Source organism: Physeter macrocephalus, chromosome 9 (genome assembly GCF_002837175.3).
Source record: "Physeter macrocephalus isolate SW-GA chromosome 9, ASM283717v5, whole genome shotgun sequence".
Taxonomy (NCBI): domain Eukaryota; kingdom Metazoa; phylum Chordata; class Mammalia; order Artiodactyla; family Physeteridae; genus Physeter; species Physeter macrocephalus.
The window spans coordinates 73,663,008-73,679,317 of NC_041222.1; the positions used below are offsets into that span (position 1 = coordinate 73,663,008).

The following is a 16,310-nucleotide window of genomic DNA, read 5'->3' on the forward strand; positions in this document are numbered from 1 at the left end:
AAAAAAAAAAAAAAAAAAAATTGTGAATCACTATGGTACACCTGAAACATATGCACTGTACATCAACTATACCTCAACTTAAAAAATAAAAAAAATTGAAAAAGGAAGAAAAGAAAGCTCCCCCACAGACCACTCATCCTTCTAGTCCCTCCACCCTCGGGAGTCCGTCCTCAGGGCTCGCTCCTGCCAACCTTTCTGATAACTCAGGTCTGTGCATCACGGCAGCCCTGTACACCATCATACGGGCCCAGCTGCCCAGATGTGGCGCTGTGAAAGCAGGTTTGTTTCTGTCTGGACTCCCTGCTCAGGGCTTCAGTGTCCTCCTCCCCACTGGGCCTTCCGCTCTGCATACTGATAACAAATCTGGACACTCTAAAACGTAAGTTTTCTTCAAGGCCTGTATTAAAGACTTGGGTTGATGTCAAGTTCCCACACGAAGCTAACCTTAACTGACTTTGGGTGCTGCTCTGACAGACACCTTTCGTTAATTATCAAATTAACATACTCCAATTCAGAAAGGCATGAGGGTGTATTCTGATATCAAACTCAGTGACAAGTTCAGACTGGCTCCCAGAGGGAGAAGGTGCTTTCTGCCTGCAGCCAGCAGGGCTGGAAATTCCATTGCCAGGAAGAAGTGAGCAGAACGTAGTTTCAAATGCCACGGACAAATGGTTTTTTTACCATCTGTGATGACAACTCACATGATAAAGGTTTACCAGCTTACAAAGAGGCCCAGGGTGTGGACGGCCACATAGCATGAGTCAAAGTAAACTCACCCCTTCACATGGTTCTTATTTTACATTTTCCAAAAGGGTAATGCAAAAATCACAGAAGCTACTTTTCCTAAAGACACTTTTTCAATGTCTTTTGGCTGCGTTGGGTTTTCATTGCTGAGCGCGGGCTTTCTCTAGTTGCGGAGAGTGGGGGCTACTCTTCATTGCGGTGCGTGGGCTTCTCATTGCCATGGCTTCTCTTGTTGTGGAGCGTGGGCTCTAGGCACGCGGGCTTCAGTAGTTGTGGTGCGTGGGCTCTAGAGTGCAGGCTCAGTAGTTGTGGCGCACGGGCTTAGTTGCTCTGCGGCATGTGGGAGCTTCCTGGACCAGGGCTTGAACCCATGTTCCCTGCATTGGCAGGCGGATTCTTAACCACTGCGCCACCAGGGAAGTCCCACCTAAAGACACTCTTTATCACCTATAGCACCTACAGCAGGGCACACCTAAGAATTTGGGCTGGGTGGGAACTGCATTCCTCCTGAGGGTCAATCCTTGCAGAATAACCAAGCACTGGTAGAAAGACCAGAAGTGAAGGGAGACATGGAAGAAAGAGATCTAATTCGTGACCATTACCTGTTAAAAATGTCATCATCTTCACCTCCCCAGCCCCAGTAGTTATTAGGAAATCCATTGATGGTGAGAAACTGTTGTTTACTTAGAGCAGAGACACCTCCAAAATACTGCACATAAGGTAGGCTGGGAGAAAAAAACAAAAAACAAAACACACACACACACACACACACACACACACACACACACACACATGACCAGTGGTTAGTAAGTTTTGACTTTTTGAAATAAAGCTTGCTCAAAATATAAACACTTCTAAAGTTATTTTTATTCTCTGGAACTTTTAAATTAGGGATTTATGCAGGTTCTCTTTGTTTGTTTTGTTTTCAGATCAGACTCAAGATTATCTTAGAGAAGACACAGATACCAAAAAGTAGAATCTTGTTCTTTCTAAGAACATTGTGTTGCCCCTGTGTTTATCTAGAAAATCAGTCTGTGACAAGAACATAAGCCCAGTTCCGTTGCACCACTCAGGAACCTGCTTCCCATGTGTGTTGCTTGCTCCTGCACAGGAAATCCTTGTCCAGAAGGTCCTAGAAACTGCGACTGCTTTAGAGTCTCCTGTGCCCACCCTGCCAACCCCCCCTTTCCACCCCCAGCCCATCTACAGTCTAGCTTTCATTCTTCCAGAGATATACTGGCTTCAACACTGACCCCAACAGTCAAGACAGCATTTCTGAAAATTTGCTAAAATAAAATTTTCTTGGAAAATTCTACCATATCCTGACTTAGCAAAATGTCTAATGGTGAATCTATTTTGACACATTTTCAAGGAGTAGGGCATCTGGGCTCTCATTCTTTTTGTATTTCAATATTTTAGTGGTTATGAATTGTGGACTCCTGAGGGACGCAGAGGAAGAACTGACGAGAAATGTTAAGAATCTGGACATGCCTAGAGGCCAAGCAAAGGCCTTCCTGTGGGTCTTTTAAAGGTTGCAGTTTTGTGACAACCCTGTGTGCAGCTCCAAACCACACTTGGGCTCTTACTGTAATCCAAAGAGACCAAGACCCATCACACAAATGAAGGAAAACTCTAACTCAGACTTTGAGGGGGAACTCAGCCAAACCATATAGAACATATGAAAAAAAGATGCAATTATTATTTTCAAATACATTCCGGAATTCTGACTGCAAGCATACACAAGCAAAGATCCCTGGGGGCCTGCTTTAACGAATCAAAAATAATCTACTTGTAACTAGGTGTCATCATTTAAGTGCCAAGTCACCCCCCTTTGGCATACCGCACATTACAGTCTGCACTTGTAATGTGAGGGTTTGAACCAGAGGTAGCCAGGCCATTAAGGCTTCTTCATAATCAGTGTTCTTATAGAAATGGACTCTTAGCCACTTCAAGGGGCAAGTATATGCTATTTTGACAAGATTTGGTTTTGTTGTCTCTGCTGCTTTCTCTTACCTACCTGCCCCATCTCCCAAGCCTAACTAGTTCTGGTTAAAACAAACACGGTGCTGTGGTAAAGAATTAGGTAAGCACCACCGTGCTTCAAGGGAGGAACTCAGAGGAGCTGGTGTATCTCAAAGAGACGAAGATACACAAACAGGGAGGGAGAGGGGGAAGATAGGAGGGTACAGAGTGTCGTTTGTAGTCAAATTTCCCCCCTTTAAGACAGTAAGTTTATGGTATAAATGCCTTTAATTTGGGGGAAGGGCTTCAGAGCACCCCTACATTCATCTCACAGCCCTCATGCTCCCAGCAAGGGAGGACAGAAAGGAACGATGAGAATAAATGAGTCCGAAAGAAGCTGCTGTATCTAAACCAAGGCATTGCTGGGCGGCAGAGGCCCGCCACACTGCGGTAGTCAGCCGAGGCCAGGGATGCCTAGCACACGGGTACCCGCAGCGCAGCTCCCCAGAGCTCCCGTGTTGACTCAGAACAGGGAGGGAGAGCTCAGGGTTCCCAACCGATAGGCGACTTAAAACAATTTTATGTTGATACAAACGTGGCTAAATTATGGAACAAAATGCAAATTTCTTTTTTAAGACTAAAAAAAAAAAGGGGGGCTTCCCTGGTGGCGCAGTGGTTGAGAGTCGGCCTGCCAATGCAGGGGACACGGGTTCGTGCCCCGGTCCGGGAAGATCCCACATGCCGCGGAGCGGCTGGGCCCGTGAGCCATGGCCGCTGGGCCTGCGCGGCCGGAGCCTGTGCTCCGCAACGGGAGAGGCCACAACAGTGAGAGGCCCGCGTACCGCAAAAAAAATAAAAATAAAAATAAATGGACTACCAGGCTATTTTCCACCTGTGACAATGTGCTTTAGATAACACTGCTGCTCCTGGGGACAGGCTTCAGCCGGCTTCCTCACAAGAGGCATTTTGGTGGAGAAGTTTGAGCCCCAGTGTTTGAGCAGAAGCCTGTGCTTTGCAGGGACACAGAACCGTGTTCCTTCTTAAAGTGCCAAGGAACATCTACTGAAGTATCCAAGCCCAAGAATGTACTGGGGGAAGATGATTCCAATTTGTTTCCCAAACTGTGTGGGGAAGGGGAGAGAAGAAAGTGAGGTAATACAGCTGCTGTTTGGAGCCTAAAGACGAACACCATCCCAAGTATAAAAACTCTTCTTGCCTGGATGTGCAGAGTTATAGGTGTTTCTGGACTCCATTTTCCTCCTTAAATAATAACTAACTATGGGCTTAAAAAGCACCCAGTTCTCAGAGGAGGCATTCTCCTCCAGAGCCTAAGAGGCACTACTCCTGGGCTGGAGGAATTGCGCTCCCTAGTTGTCACATAAGAGACAAATATGTTTTCTGCAGATTCCGGTGAACATCTCTTACCTAAATCCAAACTTATCCATTGCTACAGAAATGTGCCGTGGCTGCGAAAAACACCTGTAGGTGTTATGGTCGTTCATTGGAATGAGGTCCACGTCACTGAACACAAAGCAGTTGTAGTCATAGTCCTTCAAGGCCTCTTTAAAGCCAACATTGAGGAGCTTCGCACGGTTGAACATGGATTCTCCAGCCTGGTGCAGAAACAAAAAAAGTGATATCAGATTCTATAAGGCGTTTGAGCAGAACACTCATGGGGACTGGTGACTTGTCCACTCCACGTGGTCATTAGACCATTCTTGGGCCTCATTTTCTGCCTTCACTTTACAACTCAATACCGAATGGCATTCCCTGAATCAGCAATCCCACTTCTAGAAGTTGTCCTGTAGGACTTGCAAGTGTGCACATGACAGGTGAACATGTTCACTCTGTTCATCACACGTTCACCAAAACAAAAGATTGCAAGCAATGACGTAAGCATGACCAGGAAACTGCTTAAATAAACCATGGTACAGCCATACAATGGAATAGAGCTGTTTAAAAAAAATAAGGAGGCTCTAAAAGGAAATGATCATCAAGATGGTATTGTTACGTGAAAGGCATTTAAAGATACGTGTCATTTATTCATATAGTATATATAAGCTAATTGCAGGTCACTCAGGTAACTGGCGACCAAGGGACTTTTTCACTTCTGCCTGCTTTGTGTGGTTGACTATGGTTTGATCACCACATTGTGTGCCTTCCAGGGGTTTGTCACTAAACTAAGTAGCAGACAAATACGGCAAACCCAAATCAATCTCCGCCCTCATGGTGCTCAAAGTGTAGGGTGGGGAGCAGGGTGATCCTCGGCACGACAGACACAGTGTGTATGAGCGAGGAGGACACCTGCTTCAGGATGCCAACCATCGGGTCCCCCAGAATCAAGTGTGTTGGTGCAAAGTTACTTCACATTTTATTTACTTCTCGTTTATTTCCAGTCTCCCCCCACTAGAACATAAGGTCAATGAAGGCTGGAATTTTTTACTTTTTATTCACCCACTACCTAGAATACTGCCTGGCATATAATCAGATCTCAGTAAATAACCACTGGGTGGATGGATGGATGGATGGATGGATGGATGGATGGATGGATGGATGAGTAGACCAACAGATGGGCTTCAACATACAATGGCAGATGGCAATCCTTTTGGGAGACTCCGACCTAAGGGGCCCCTCAGGGTCACCACCATGGGTCTGTGCTCTTACCAATCACCAATTCCCATGACCCCAGGTTAGTATGGATAGTAACAGCATCGACACAGCCACCCTTACACTTAGTTCACAAGCCCTTCCATATCCATGCTCTCATCCTGGCCAGAATTCTCCCAACGTTGCCATGAAGAAACTAAGGCCACATAAATGACACAGCTGGTGCTGGAGCCCAACACCCTGGAATCCTCACTGAGTGCTCTTTCCCAATATCTCTTGGGATCAACAAGATCAGGGCCCTCTACTTTGGGGAAAAAATGTGCCCCAGAAGGGCCTGCAGTAGCTATACAGTCTCAAAGGTAGAATGCTGAATATCCTCTCTCCAGGACTCCACCAGGCTGCCTGTGTGAGTACAGAGAGCACAGGCGGTGCCACAGCCCCCTGTCTCAGGAGGGTGACTCAGGGAAAAAACCACTTGAGAAAGACAAGTACCAGAAAGTCAGAAAAAGCATCCCAGAAGAGTAAATGAAACATCTTACACAAGAGCTCCTTTCTTCAGTCTGTGACAAAGCTTTCTCACCATGCGTGGTAAAGGGAGAAGGCTGTGCCCTGTGGCACTCAGGGTGTTCTTTGGCTGCCTCACCAGTTAAGAATCATTTAGAATTCTGCCTTCAGCTAATTCTGCGTAAGTCATGAGGTCAAAACACAACAACAACAACAACAAAAAACAGCCAAAATTTAGGAAGTGCATATGAAGAATACGAAGTTGTTGGAATTATTACAATAATACATTGCTAATATTCTCTGGGGGATATGATACACCAGGCACAGGTAAGTACTTTTCAAGCATGGTGCATCATTTAATCATCTCAACAATCTTGTAACAACCTTCATCCCAAATCAGATTAACTTCATTCCTCCCACACCCTTCTACCTCCCAGTGATGGGAGAGAGGCCTGTACCATCTTCCTCCTCCAGCCCCATAAAGACCCTAAAAGAGATAGCTTTCTCTAACATTGTGAGATAAAATTCAGCCCCATTGAACATTTTTCCAACAAGTGAAAAGGCAATGTTCCAACAAAGCCTTTTCCCAGCTGTGGAGTAGGCCCCCAAGGGTGGCTGCCCAATGCTCCCTTCTCTTGGTCCACCCCCCAATAACAGGAGCAGGGTGTTGGTGGCCATGTCTGAACCACAGAACCTGGCCTAGCGGCCACGACTGTTTGATCTAAGCAGATGCCTGACTGAGACTACACTAAGCATTCTCCTCTCTCAGGAACTAGAAATATGGAACCATGAGTGGGCACCTCTGGTGCCAAGCCCCAAGACCAGTGGAAGCCTGGAGGAGAAACCCAAGGAGCAGACCTGTTCTACCCCTTTCCACGTGTGTAGCGTAACAGCTCCTTCAACTCAATAAGGTGTTGCAGAGTCTGGCCCACACTTACAACTAGTGAGGGAGTTTTCCAAAATACCCAAAACTATACATCATTCCTTCTATCCTCCCTCTCAGCCTAGCCTCACCTGTGTGATCCTGGGAGCTGGGAAGGGCAGGGTACACTTTTGCAGGTGTACCTACCAGGGCCCCTAGGAACACCAGGGCAGCAGAATGGTAGATGAGGAAAGTGAGTGAGTGAGTGAGTGTGTGTGTGTGTGTGTGTGTGTGTGTGTGTGTGTGTGTGTGTGTGTTTCTGTTCCTCCCCTGGGATTATTGAAAAGTCAGTTCTAGGTTTCTTTGGATGAAATGGTACAACACCTTGGGTAACTTTCTGGATAAGAAAGGCCCTGGGCAGTCTGCCAATCACCACGATTAACAGGAGGTTCTCGTTCCTCTCCAGGGAATGGGAAGACACCCAGCTCTCATTCCTGCCCCTCTTCATCAGGCACATTCATCCAGTGCATCCACTACTTTATTCACTCAGGGAAACACTGGTCAAGCACCTACTGTCTGGCAAAGCCAAATACACAACCGTGACAGACACATGCACTTTTATCCCAGGAATGCCAGCTTCTTCACTTCTTAGCTATATGACTTTGGGCAAATCACAGCACTAGGCCTCCATTTCCTCATTTGGGCACAGGGGTAAAAACAGATGAGTTGTGTTCAAAGGGACAATGCATGAAAAGGCTTTAGCACACTGCCTGGCAATGAACGAATGGCAGCTACTCTCATTATCACAGGAGTAGGTTTTCCCATCCATCTTGAACAGTCAGACCTTTTCAGATCCAACCTGGAGACTCCTCCTTCTCTCATGTTTGTATGTGTCCCTCCTAATCAGCTTCAAGATTCCTCCCAAATCCTGCTTCTCTGATGGAGGAAGGGGTTTTTAAAAAGGATTAAGGCTCAAGGGAGTTAGCCTGTGGCTCATATGATCAGGACCTCTGTAGCAGGAGAAAAAAGTCAGAGAGACCTTGAGAGATGTGTGATAAGCTTGGCAAGTCATACTCGGCATAGAGAAGTTGGTGCACTGGGAGCAGGTGTCCCTCTGAAAGGCAGAGCTTCTTAAGTGCAGGCTTCATCTTACATTGATAGACAAGAGTTAGTTATACTTATCCATTCCTTCTAGGGCAACTGGCCCCTCTTAACAGAGGGAGAGAACAGGGAGAAAGAAGAAAGGCCAAAAAACAATATGACATTCCCACAGCTGGACAGGGCAACTATCTCACTGACCAAAGCTCGCAGAAGAGCCTGTAAACTGTTTATGACGGGGCATACAATCCTGACAGTGGGTGTATCAGTCAAGCGAAGCCAACAACGATCAATCCAGAGAGGACAGAAGCCCGGGCCTGGTCAGGCGTGCTGGCCAGGGTTAGAGGGAGGAGACGTGAGGTGGGAAGCCTGGCAGAGTCTACACCCTTAGACACTTCACACAGCAAAACCAGTGCCCTTCTGGTAGATCTGGGCGGCAGGGACAAATGTCTTAACAAGCATCAGATGGGGCTTCCCTGGTGGCGCAGTGGTTAAGAATCTGCCTGTCAATGCAGGGGACTGGGGTTCGAGCCCTGGTCCGGGAAGATCCACATGCCATAGGGCAACGAAGCCCGTGCGCCACAACTACTGAGCCTGCGCTCTGGAGCCCATGAGCCACAACTACTGAAGCCCACGCGCCTAGAGCCCGTGCTCCGCAACAAGGGAAGCCACCACAATGAGAAGCCCACTCACCGCAGTGAAGAGTAGCCCCCACTTGCCGCAACTAGAGAAAGCCCACGTGCAGCAACGAAGACCCAACGAAGCCAAAAATAAGTATATAAATTTATTTTTTTTTTAAAAAAGCATCAGATGGCTCTCCAGGGCATTAAAACCTTTTTCTAGAGCCCTCATTTATACTAAACATAAGGGAAGGCAAGTAGTATGTCCACTGAAAACAGAATCCTCATACACTGCTGTTGGGAATATAAAATGGTGCCACCATCTTGGAAAACAGTCTGGAGCTCCTCAGATGGATAAACAAAGAGTCACCATATGATCCAGCAATTCTACTCCTAGGTACATACCCAAGAGAAATGAAAACACATCCACAAAAAAATTTTAAACACCATGCTAAGTGAAAGAAACCAGTCACAAAGGATCACATATAAGATTCCATTTATATGAAATGTCCACAATAGGCAAATCCATAGAGACAGAATGTAGATTAGTGGCTACTAGGGCTGGAAGGAATGGAGGAATTGGTAGCTAAGAAGTACAGGGTGTTTTTTTTTTTTTTGGCTTAATGAAAATGTTCTAAAACTGATTGTGGTGACAGATGCACAACTCTGAGTATACTAAAAAGCCACTGAATTATATACTTTAAATAGGTAAATTGTATGGTAAGTGATTATATCTCAATTAAGTGATTATCAAAAAAGAAAGAAAAGAAAAGCCAGCTCGAGAGACAGGAGAGGACCAGAGGGTCCTGTTTCTCCCTCTTTCTCATATATCATTCTTGTCATTTATTGGGTGTCTAGTCCATGCTTAGCAGTAGGGATACAGAAAAAGAAAAGACACAGGCCTTGCTTTTGAGGAGTTCCAAGTTAAACAGGCAATTGTTATGGGGCGATGAGCTCTTTAGGGTGGACAGTTACCCAGGAGGGAAGAGAAGGAGCTCTGGAGCCTGGCACATATGGAGAAGTGGAGGTGAAAACACAAACCCAACTCTAGAAAATCAGAGAAGGCCTCGAAGAAGTTAGCCAAGTTTAGTTGGGAGGCATGAGAAGAATATTCCTAGAAGAGCGAGCAGCATTTGTAAAGGCTGTGAGGAAAAGAGAGCATTCAAGGAACTACAAGAAATACAGACTGGGAAAGCCAGAATAAGACATGAAGGTAGATGTGGACCAAAACATGGTCGGGGAGCGGGAGGCTGGGAACTCTGCTAAAATACTCAAGGTTTCATCTTTTATTCAGGAGCCCTTGAGGTTTTAAACAAGAATTATGCTTTGTGCGTCAAGGAGGGATTTGTGCCCTACTCCCCAAATGAGGGCAGCAAGACCAGTTTGGAAGCTGTTGCATGATTCATGTGAGAGACATCGGAGACGAGGCAATGGCATTGGGCAAGCAGAGAAGACCTCCCCGGAAGGGCTAAGGCAAGGATTCCACTTCCCCATTTCATGCCTCACCCGCTCCCTCGGCCTGTGTACTGCACCTGCAAGCAGGCTTTGTGGGGCTTTCAGGAAAGGTACCAGAATCTGGTCTAATCCCCAGGCAAATCCTGTGGTTAAGGCAAGAGCAGCCTTTCCCTGATTGCAACAGGGGACAGATGACCAGCTACAGAAAACCACAGCCCCAACTGTCCAAGTTCTAACAGTCTCTAGAAGATCCACCAAACCACCCCGGCTTCCCTGGATGTCAGGCCCCAGTGTGTACAACAGCACACATATCCCCCGACCATGATGGCTTGGGGGCTGACTATACCAGGCCCCTCCTCCAACAAGAGACACAGCAGCAGTGAGGTTGGAAACATCAACCGGAAGCCCAGAGTCTCAAAGAATCAGAATTTCTATGTGATGGGAGAGACAATTTTGCTCTGTACACATGCCCTGCCCATCACAAAGCCACCCCCGCAATACCGACAGTAACCCACAGGCTCTCAAGCCCACAGATCCAGAGGCAGGTCTGCAGGCAGTGCAAATGTTTGCAGAAATACCCTCTTTCATGCTTTTCTGTGCCCACTCAGACGCCAAAAGGAAAGACCTAGGCCGAATGGGTGGTAGGAAAGCAGAGGAAGCTCTGGCTGGGCAGCCCTGCGGCAGGACTGACCTGCAGGCCTTGGGATGGTAGACAGGCTGGCTGAGAGGTGATCTCCAGAGAATTACTGGGATTATACAAATGCTGAGTTTGTGGAGGGCAAATATCTACTCACCCGTGATTTCACAACAGTTGGGTCTCTGGCTTTGAACCATAATAATATGGTAGCCCTGAGCTTGGACAGGGCCCTCAGTAAAACCTGATCTGAGACTTAAGCTCTTCTCCCAGAAAGTGAAGGAAACGGGCCCTTTCAAGTTCAGGGTGCTGAGGGGGTGGTTCTCTGTTTGCCAAAGTAATTAGTCACAAGAGTGAGCACATCCTTGGCCTCTCCTGGACTAGAACACACATCAGAGCCATAAGGTGCCTTCAGAGAGAACTGAGCTAATAGAACAGCTTAGCAGGGATTCTGGGCAAGGTAAACACAGAGAACAGTTTTAAAACCCCAGCTCAACAGCAGCCACAGCAGGATGCCTGCCTCTCTCCCAGGGCCCAAGGCACTGAGACGATATTTTCTGCAGAAAAACATTTAGAAAATAAAGGCTTCTTTTTCAGAAAGCAATTTGGCCACTTATGTTACGAACCAGAAAAATGTTTAAACCATTTCTGAACCCATAGCCTCATATCTGAAATCTAGCCTGGGGAAATGAATCTAAATGTGGAAGAAGCAAACACAGAAAAAGCTGCAGACTGAAAGATGTTCATTACAGTATTATTTACACTAGTGAGAAAGTGGAAATTATCTAAATGTCTTCTAATATAGGAATGTCTATGTTAATTATGGTAGCACTACATGTTCAACTACTACGAAGGCATGGAAAGTGATGATTATGAAGACTATGAAATAACATGGGAAGATGCTGATGATATAGAATTTAAGAAAAAAAGCAAGATACAAAAGTATATACACATACAGTATGAGCACAACTGTGGCTTGATTTTAAGGCAAAGTCTCTTCGACCTCTGCACAACAGGCTGGCTCCCACCAGCCTCAGCATTTCTGAGTGAGCCCACAGAGGCCATGGCCTTGCCCGGGAGACCCCAGGGCTCGAGATGGCACACTCTCAGGATTATTTACACAGCTTCCCCCTGACCGCAGGGCCTGGGCTCTGGGTTGGATTTGGGGGCACGTGGACATTACCAGGGTGGCAGCAGTGGTGGCAGCAGCAGCAGTCACAGCAGTAGTTAGGTCGGCATTCCTCTCTTTCTTTCTCTCTCTAGGAGGTGAAGGGCACAGAAGAGGAAGTAGGTGGAGAGCAAGAAGCAGATCACAGAGAGGAGGTCCTCCTTCAGCTTGCTTTGCTACAAACAGGATTAACAAATAAAAGCAAAAGGCCCCCACTAGAAGGAAAAAAAAAAGAAAAAGAAAAAAGAGACAAACATGGCTGCAAGGGAGAGATGTAAGAAGGAGAGGCAAACGTCCAGGCTGTGACCACCCTTGTTCCAGGGCAAAGGCAAATTCCTAATAAGCTGTCGTTCCCTGTCACGAAGTCAATGGTGAACAGAGAAAATGACATTTCCCAGAACAATGCCCAGGGAGGCAATTCCCCAGCTCTGTGAGTACCTGTAAGTGCTTCTACACATTCCCCAGGAGACTGGAGCGAGCCACACGACAGAGAGAGGGGAAAACACACAGCAAAGGAAACGACCAATGACTGGGGCAGCACGCAAGCAGTGGTAGGGTACAGATATCCTCAGCAGGGGGTGCTACAGAACAGGACTGGCCTCACCCCTCCCGAGCCCCACCCCTGCACACATCAATCTGGGTGCTGCCAGCTCGGGCAGGAAATGGAAGGCAGGGCGGGGTGATGGTAAATAGACACAGTCAAGATGAAACCAAACCAGGGGGGGGCTCAGGACCAGGCAGCTGCCCTCACGAGCCTGCTTCACTCTAATTCGTCTTGGCTTCATTTAGGAACCAGCTGCCTGGCCCAGTGACGGAGGTAAGCTGCTGAGGGGTGGTGACAGATGCTCACTGAGCGTGCAAAGGGTGGTCTCCAAACCTGCCCACACTTGCTCTCAGACAAGCAGCCTAGAATCCACCTCACGACTGCGCGCAGATGAAAAGGAAGAGGGAAAAAATTCCAAAGCTAGACAGAGACTCCTCAGGTGCGAGCTGGGGCCCCCTTTCAGGCCAGGTTTTACCTGTAAGCATGACAATTGGGCAAGCCTTCCAGGAGGTTCTGAGGCTGCTACTCCAAAGCTGCTGCCCCCCTCTCGTGACCCAGTGGCACTCATGGGGACGTTGCCAAGTGGATGTGGAGCTGTTCCCCAGTGAGGGAAATACACGTGGCAAGGTGAGGCATTCCTTAGGCCTCGGGTGATTTCTGTCCAAATCTTAGCTCTGCCACCCAGCCGTCATGGGACCCCCAGCAAGCTGCTCACCTCCGGAAGCCTTCCCTCAGCAGGGACGGTGGGAGTACCCATTGCCTCACTGAGGGGCTGTTAGGGTCAAAATTCAAAGTGAGACCGTGAAAGAGGTTCAGTCCCAAAGACCACAAAGTTTTATGACCATCAAACACCACAGGGCTTAGAGTAGGTTCTCTGCATTTTTCCTGAAAAGGGAGGTCACCCCTGGCCCACCAGGGACAGGAAGCTTTGGGGAGAGGCCCGGGGGAGGGAGCGGAGGGAGAAGGCTGTGCAGGTTCCCAGGGGTCATGACCTGGCCTGGAGGGGAAAGGAGGCTTCACTTCTAAGAGACACAGACCTCTCCAGAGAACCCAGAGCAAGGGGTCCTGAGAGCCAGTGTAAGTAAAAGGGCAGGAGCCATAGGAAGCAACTCCGTGCTCCAAACCCTGACCCTGCGGTGGACCGTGCATGGAGCTGCGTGGTCAGGGAGACGAGCAAGTCAGACCTGAGGGTCTAGGGGCCTCTGGGCGGGGAGAGCACACACACAGGGAGTGATCCCTCCACTCTCCCCGCCTCACTAGAAAGCACAACGTGGCCTGGGACAGCTCGGATGGAGAAGTCGGCTCCACTCCAGGCCTTCACAGAGCTAATAAGGCTGGGGAGGGCCTCCCACAGTGGCCAGAAAGAGAGCAACCAGGGGAGGGAAGGGGAGGCATGCAGGGGGAAGGTGGACAGTGCAGCATAAGCAAAGGTGCAGGAGGGCAGCTGGGCGTGTCTCGGGGATGGTGGCGAGTCCAGCGTGGCTGTGGCCTAAAGGTGTGAAGGAGGCCTGAGAGGAGGTGGCCAGAGGTCAGTCAGGGTGGGCTGCAGAGGGCCTCCCTCAGATGCCAAGCTCAGGCCTTCAGGCCCTTTAGACCCTCGCCTGTGGACGGCAGGGACATACTGAAGAGTTTAGAGAGGGCATGACACGGCCAGAACTAGAAAAGTTGTAGGCAGCTGAGTGAGATCAGAGGCACCAGGGGATATACAAACAGAATCAGAGAAACAGATCCTGGGCACTGCTTCTGGGGCAAAGGGCTGCCATGGTTATTACAAGCCCACCTGGCCAGCTGGGCCTGCATTCCTCACCCGTTTGTTAATTCCCATGGCAGCCAATCCCACAAACATCCTGTATTTCTTATTTAGGGCTAGTGCTGCCAGGGTGACAACCTGCCTTCCCCTTACCTTTGGTGGTTTTATGGTTTCCTTTCCCAATTAAAGTTTGAAGAAGTGTAGTGTGCACCCCACCTCCCATCTGCTACGACGTCTTGATGTCCTCCTCCGCACCAAGGTCCCAGTGCTGGACCTTGGGCAGGACAGCTGTGCCTCAGAGAAGCACCCTTGGCTCCGAGAGGCTGGACCTGGCAGAACCCTAATGGGATGTTCAGATGCCGGCTGGCTAGGGCAGGAAGAGAGTTGGACACTGAGAACCGAGAGCAACGCTGCTGCTTCTCCAGGTTTACTCAACCGGTAAAGCACACCACCCACCTCTACCCCACTTATTGTGAGCTGGAAGTTGTTACAGTGATTGGAGGGGACTAAACCAAATGAAAGTGGTTAATAGCTTAGCATGGACAGGGTTGGAGCCACAAAAGCCCATGAAAGCTCACCCCTGTGTGTGGAGCTTGAGACACAACCCTTCTCTGAAGAAGCTGGTGGGCTTGCCATGGTCCCTAAGTACACTATATGACCCCACGGGGGCCACACAAGTGGGAGGGAGGGTCTCAATGCTGGTATTGAGTGGGGGTGAAGCAGGAGGCGGGGAGAGAGCAGTAAAGAGTTTATCACCACAGTCCTGGGCAGAGAAAATAGGCAGGAAGAAGGGGATGGGATGGGGCTGGGGGGAGAAGGAACTCAAATGAGCTAATGTTTACCGAGGGTTCACTGTGTGCCAGGTGCGTCAGAGCCCTGTGTGCTAAGGACTAAAACCTTGCCCTCCCACTACTGAGGAAACCGAGGTGTGAAGGACTCAAGCCCAAGGTCACTGAGCTGGCAAGTAGCAGAGCCGGAACCCAGGCAGCCTGAGCCTGGAGCTCACTCCCAGCCCTGCACACCCAGCTTTGAGAAGGAGGGACTAAATGGCCTTGAGGAGGGAGTTAGTGCTGATGCACTGAGAGGGCACTAGGAGACGGGGACTGGGCTCTGAGCTGCAGCCCTACTGTGGCTCATGTGGCTTCCTACCAGTCACTTCCCCTCTCTGAGCCTCAGTTTCCTCACCTGCAAAATAGAACAGTTTTCACACTATCTGGCCTCAGGGGTACACATGAATCCCAGCAAAGTCTGAAGGGGAAGTCAGGGGACAGAGATGGGGACATGGCCCCCACTTCAAGTAGAATAGCACCATTGTGACCCACTGTGGATGGGGGCTGTGGAGGATTTTAAAGCGGCAGGAAGAGGTTTTGTTCTTAAAAACCTGTCTGAGAACCCCTGGACTAGAGGTCTCAGGGTCCCCTCCTATTTTAAGCACTTTCTCATCTTAAATGGGGTATGTGTTGGGGGTGGTGGTGAATGAAGCATCAAAATGACAGCAGGGTGTCTGAGACAGGAAGACGCTGAGTGGCCTATTTGCTCAACAAATGGTACATAAAGCCCAAGCCAGATGCTATGAACTCCCTTTCCCTTACTATAACAGTAAAACAGAGAACACAGGAAGGTCCTAATTTGTAGACGGGGCACGCTCCAAATGTTTCCCCTCCCACCTCTTTCTTTTCAAGGCTTAGGTTTCCTATCATCACTTTATTATGGGTTCTTTATAGATACCATACAAGATATTCTTCACTGGAAAGGTATGGCAGACTTCAAATTTCTTTATGACTTGGTTACCTGGAAGTCAGATAATATTTTCCCAAAGAAATAATCAGGGCAGGGCTGGAGCAGAAGAAATTAGATTAACTGGGGGAGAGGGAGATAAAGAGGAAATTATTCACCGAAGGTGAAAAGTTAACGGAAGAGAAGGAAAAGATGAAGAAGCAAAAAGACACGCACTGGAGCAGGGGTAGGGGGGATGGGGTGGGGGAGAGACGACGACACTGACAAGACTAGAGGAAAAAAAGATGTAAATGTTACAATGCTTGGTGTCAGCTTATTTCTCTTGTAAAAATAAAATACAGTGTGTGTGTGTGTGTGTGTGTGTGTGTGTGTGTGTGCTAGAGGAAAAAAAGATGTAAATGTTACAATGCTTGGTGTCAGCTTATTTCTCTTGTAAAAATAAAATACAGTGTGTGTGTGTGTGTGTGTGTGTGTGTGTGTGTGAAAATAATAATAATAAAGTTAGATGTTGACAAAACTAAATTCTTTTTTTAGGGACGCATGCAGGTTAAAGGAAATGATTGTCAAGAAGTGAGGATGGGGCTTCCCTGGTGGCGCAGTGGTTGAGAGTCCGCCTGCCGATGCA

At 48.3% G+C, this 16,310-nt stretch overlaps 1 protein-coding gene across 4 annotated transcripts in view; it reads right to left on the reverse strand.

The window, feature by feature from the left end:
• B4GALT1 (beta-1,4-galactosyltransferase 1) overlaps positions 1-16,310 on the reverse strand; it is a 49,698-nt gene that overhangs the window by 3,177 nt on the left and 30,211 nt on the right. The window contains exons 3-4 of one of the 4 annotated variants that reach the window (XM_007116190.4): positions 4,132-4,319; positions 1,347-1,469 (exon numbers count right to left, since the gene is read on the reverse strand). In XM_007116190.4, coding sequence (XP_007116252.2) covers positions 1,347-1,469; positions 4,132-4,319 — 311 coding nt within the window. Of the gene's footprint in view, positions 1-1,346; positions 1,470-4,131; positions 4,320-11,669; positions 11,870-16,310 lie in introns of those variants that run through there. The other 3 variants (XM_055087238.1, XM_055087239.1, XM_055087240.1) reach the window with 3 other exon arrangements.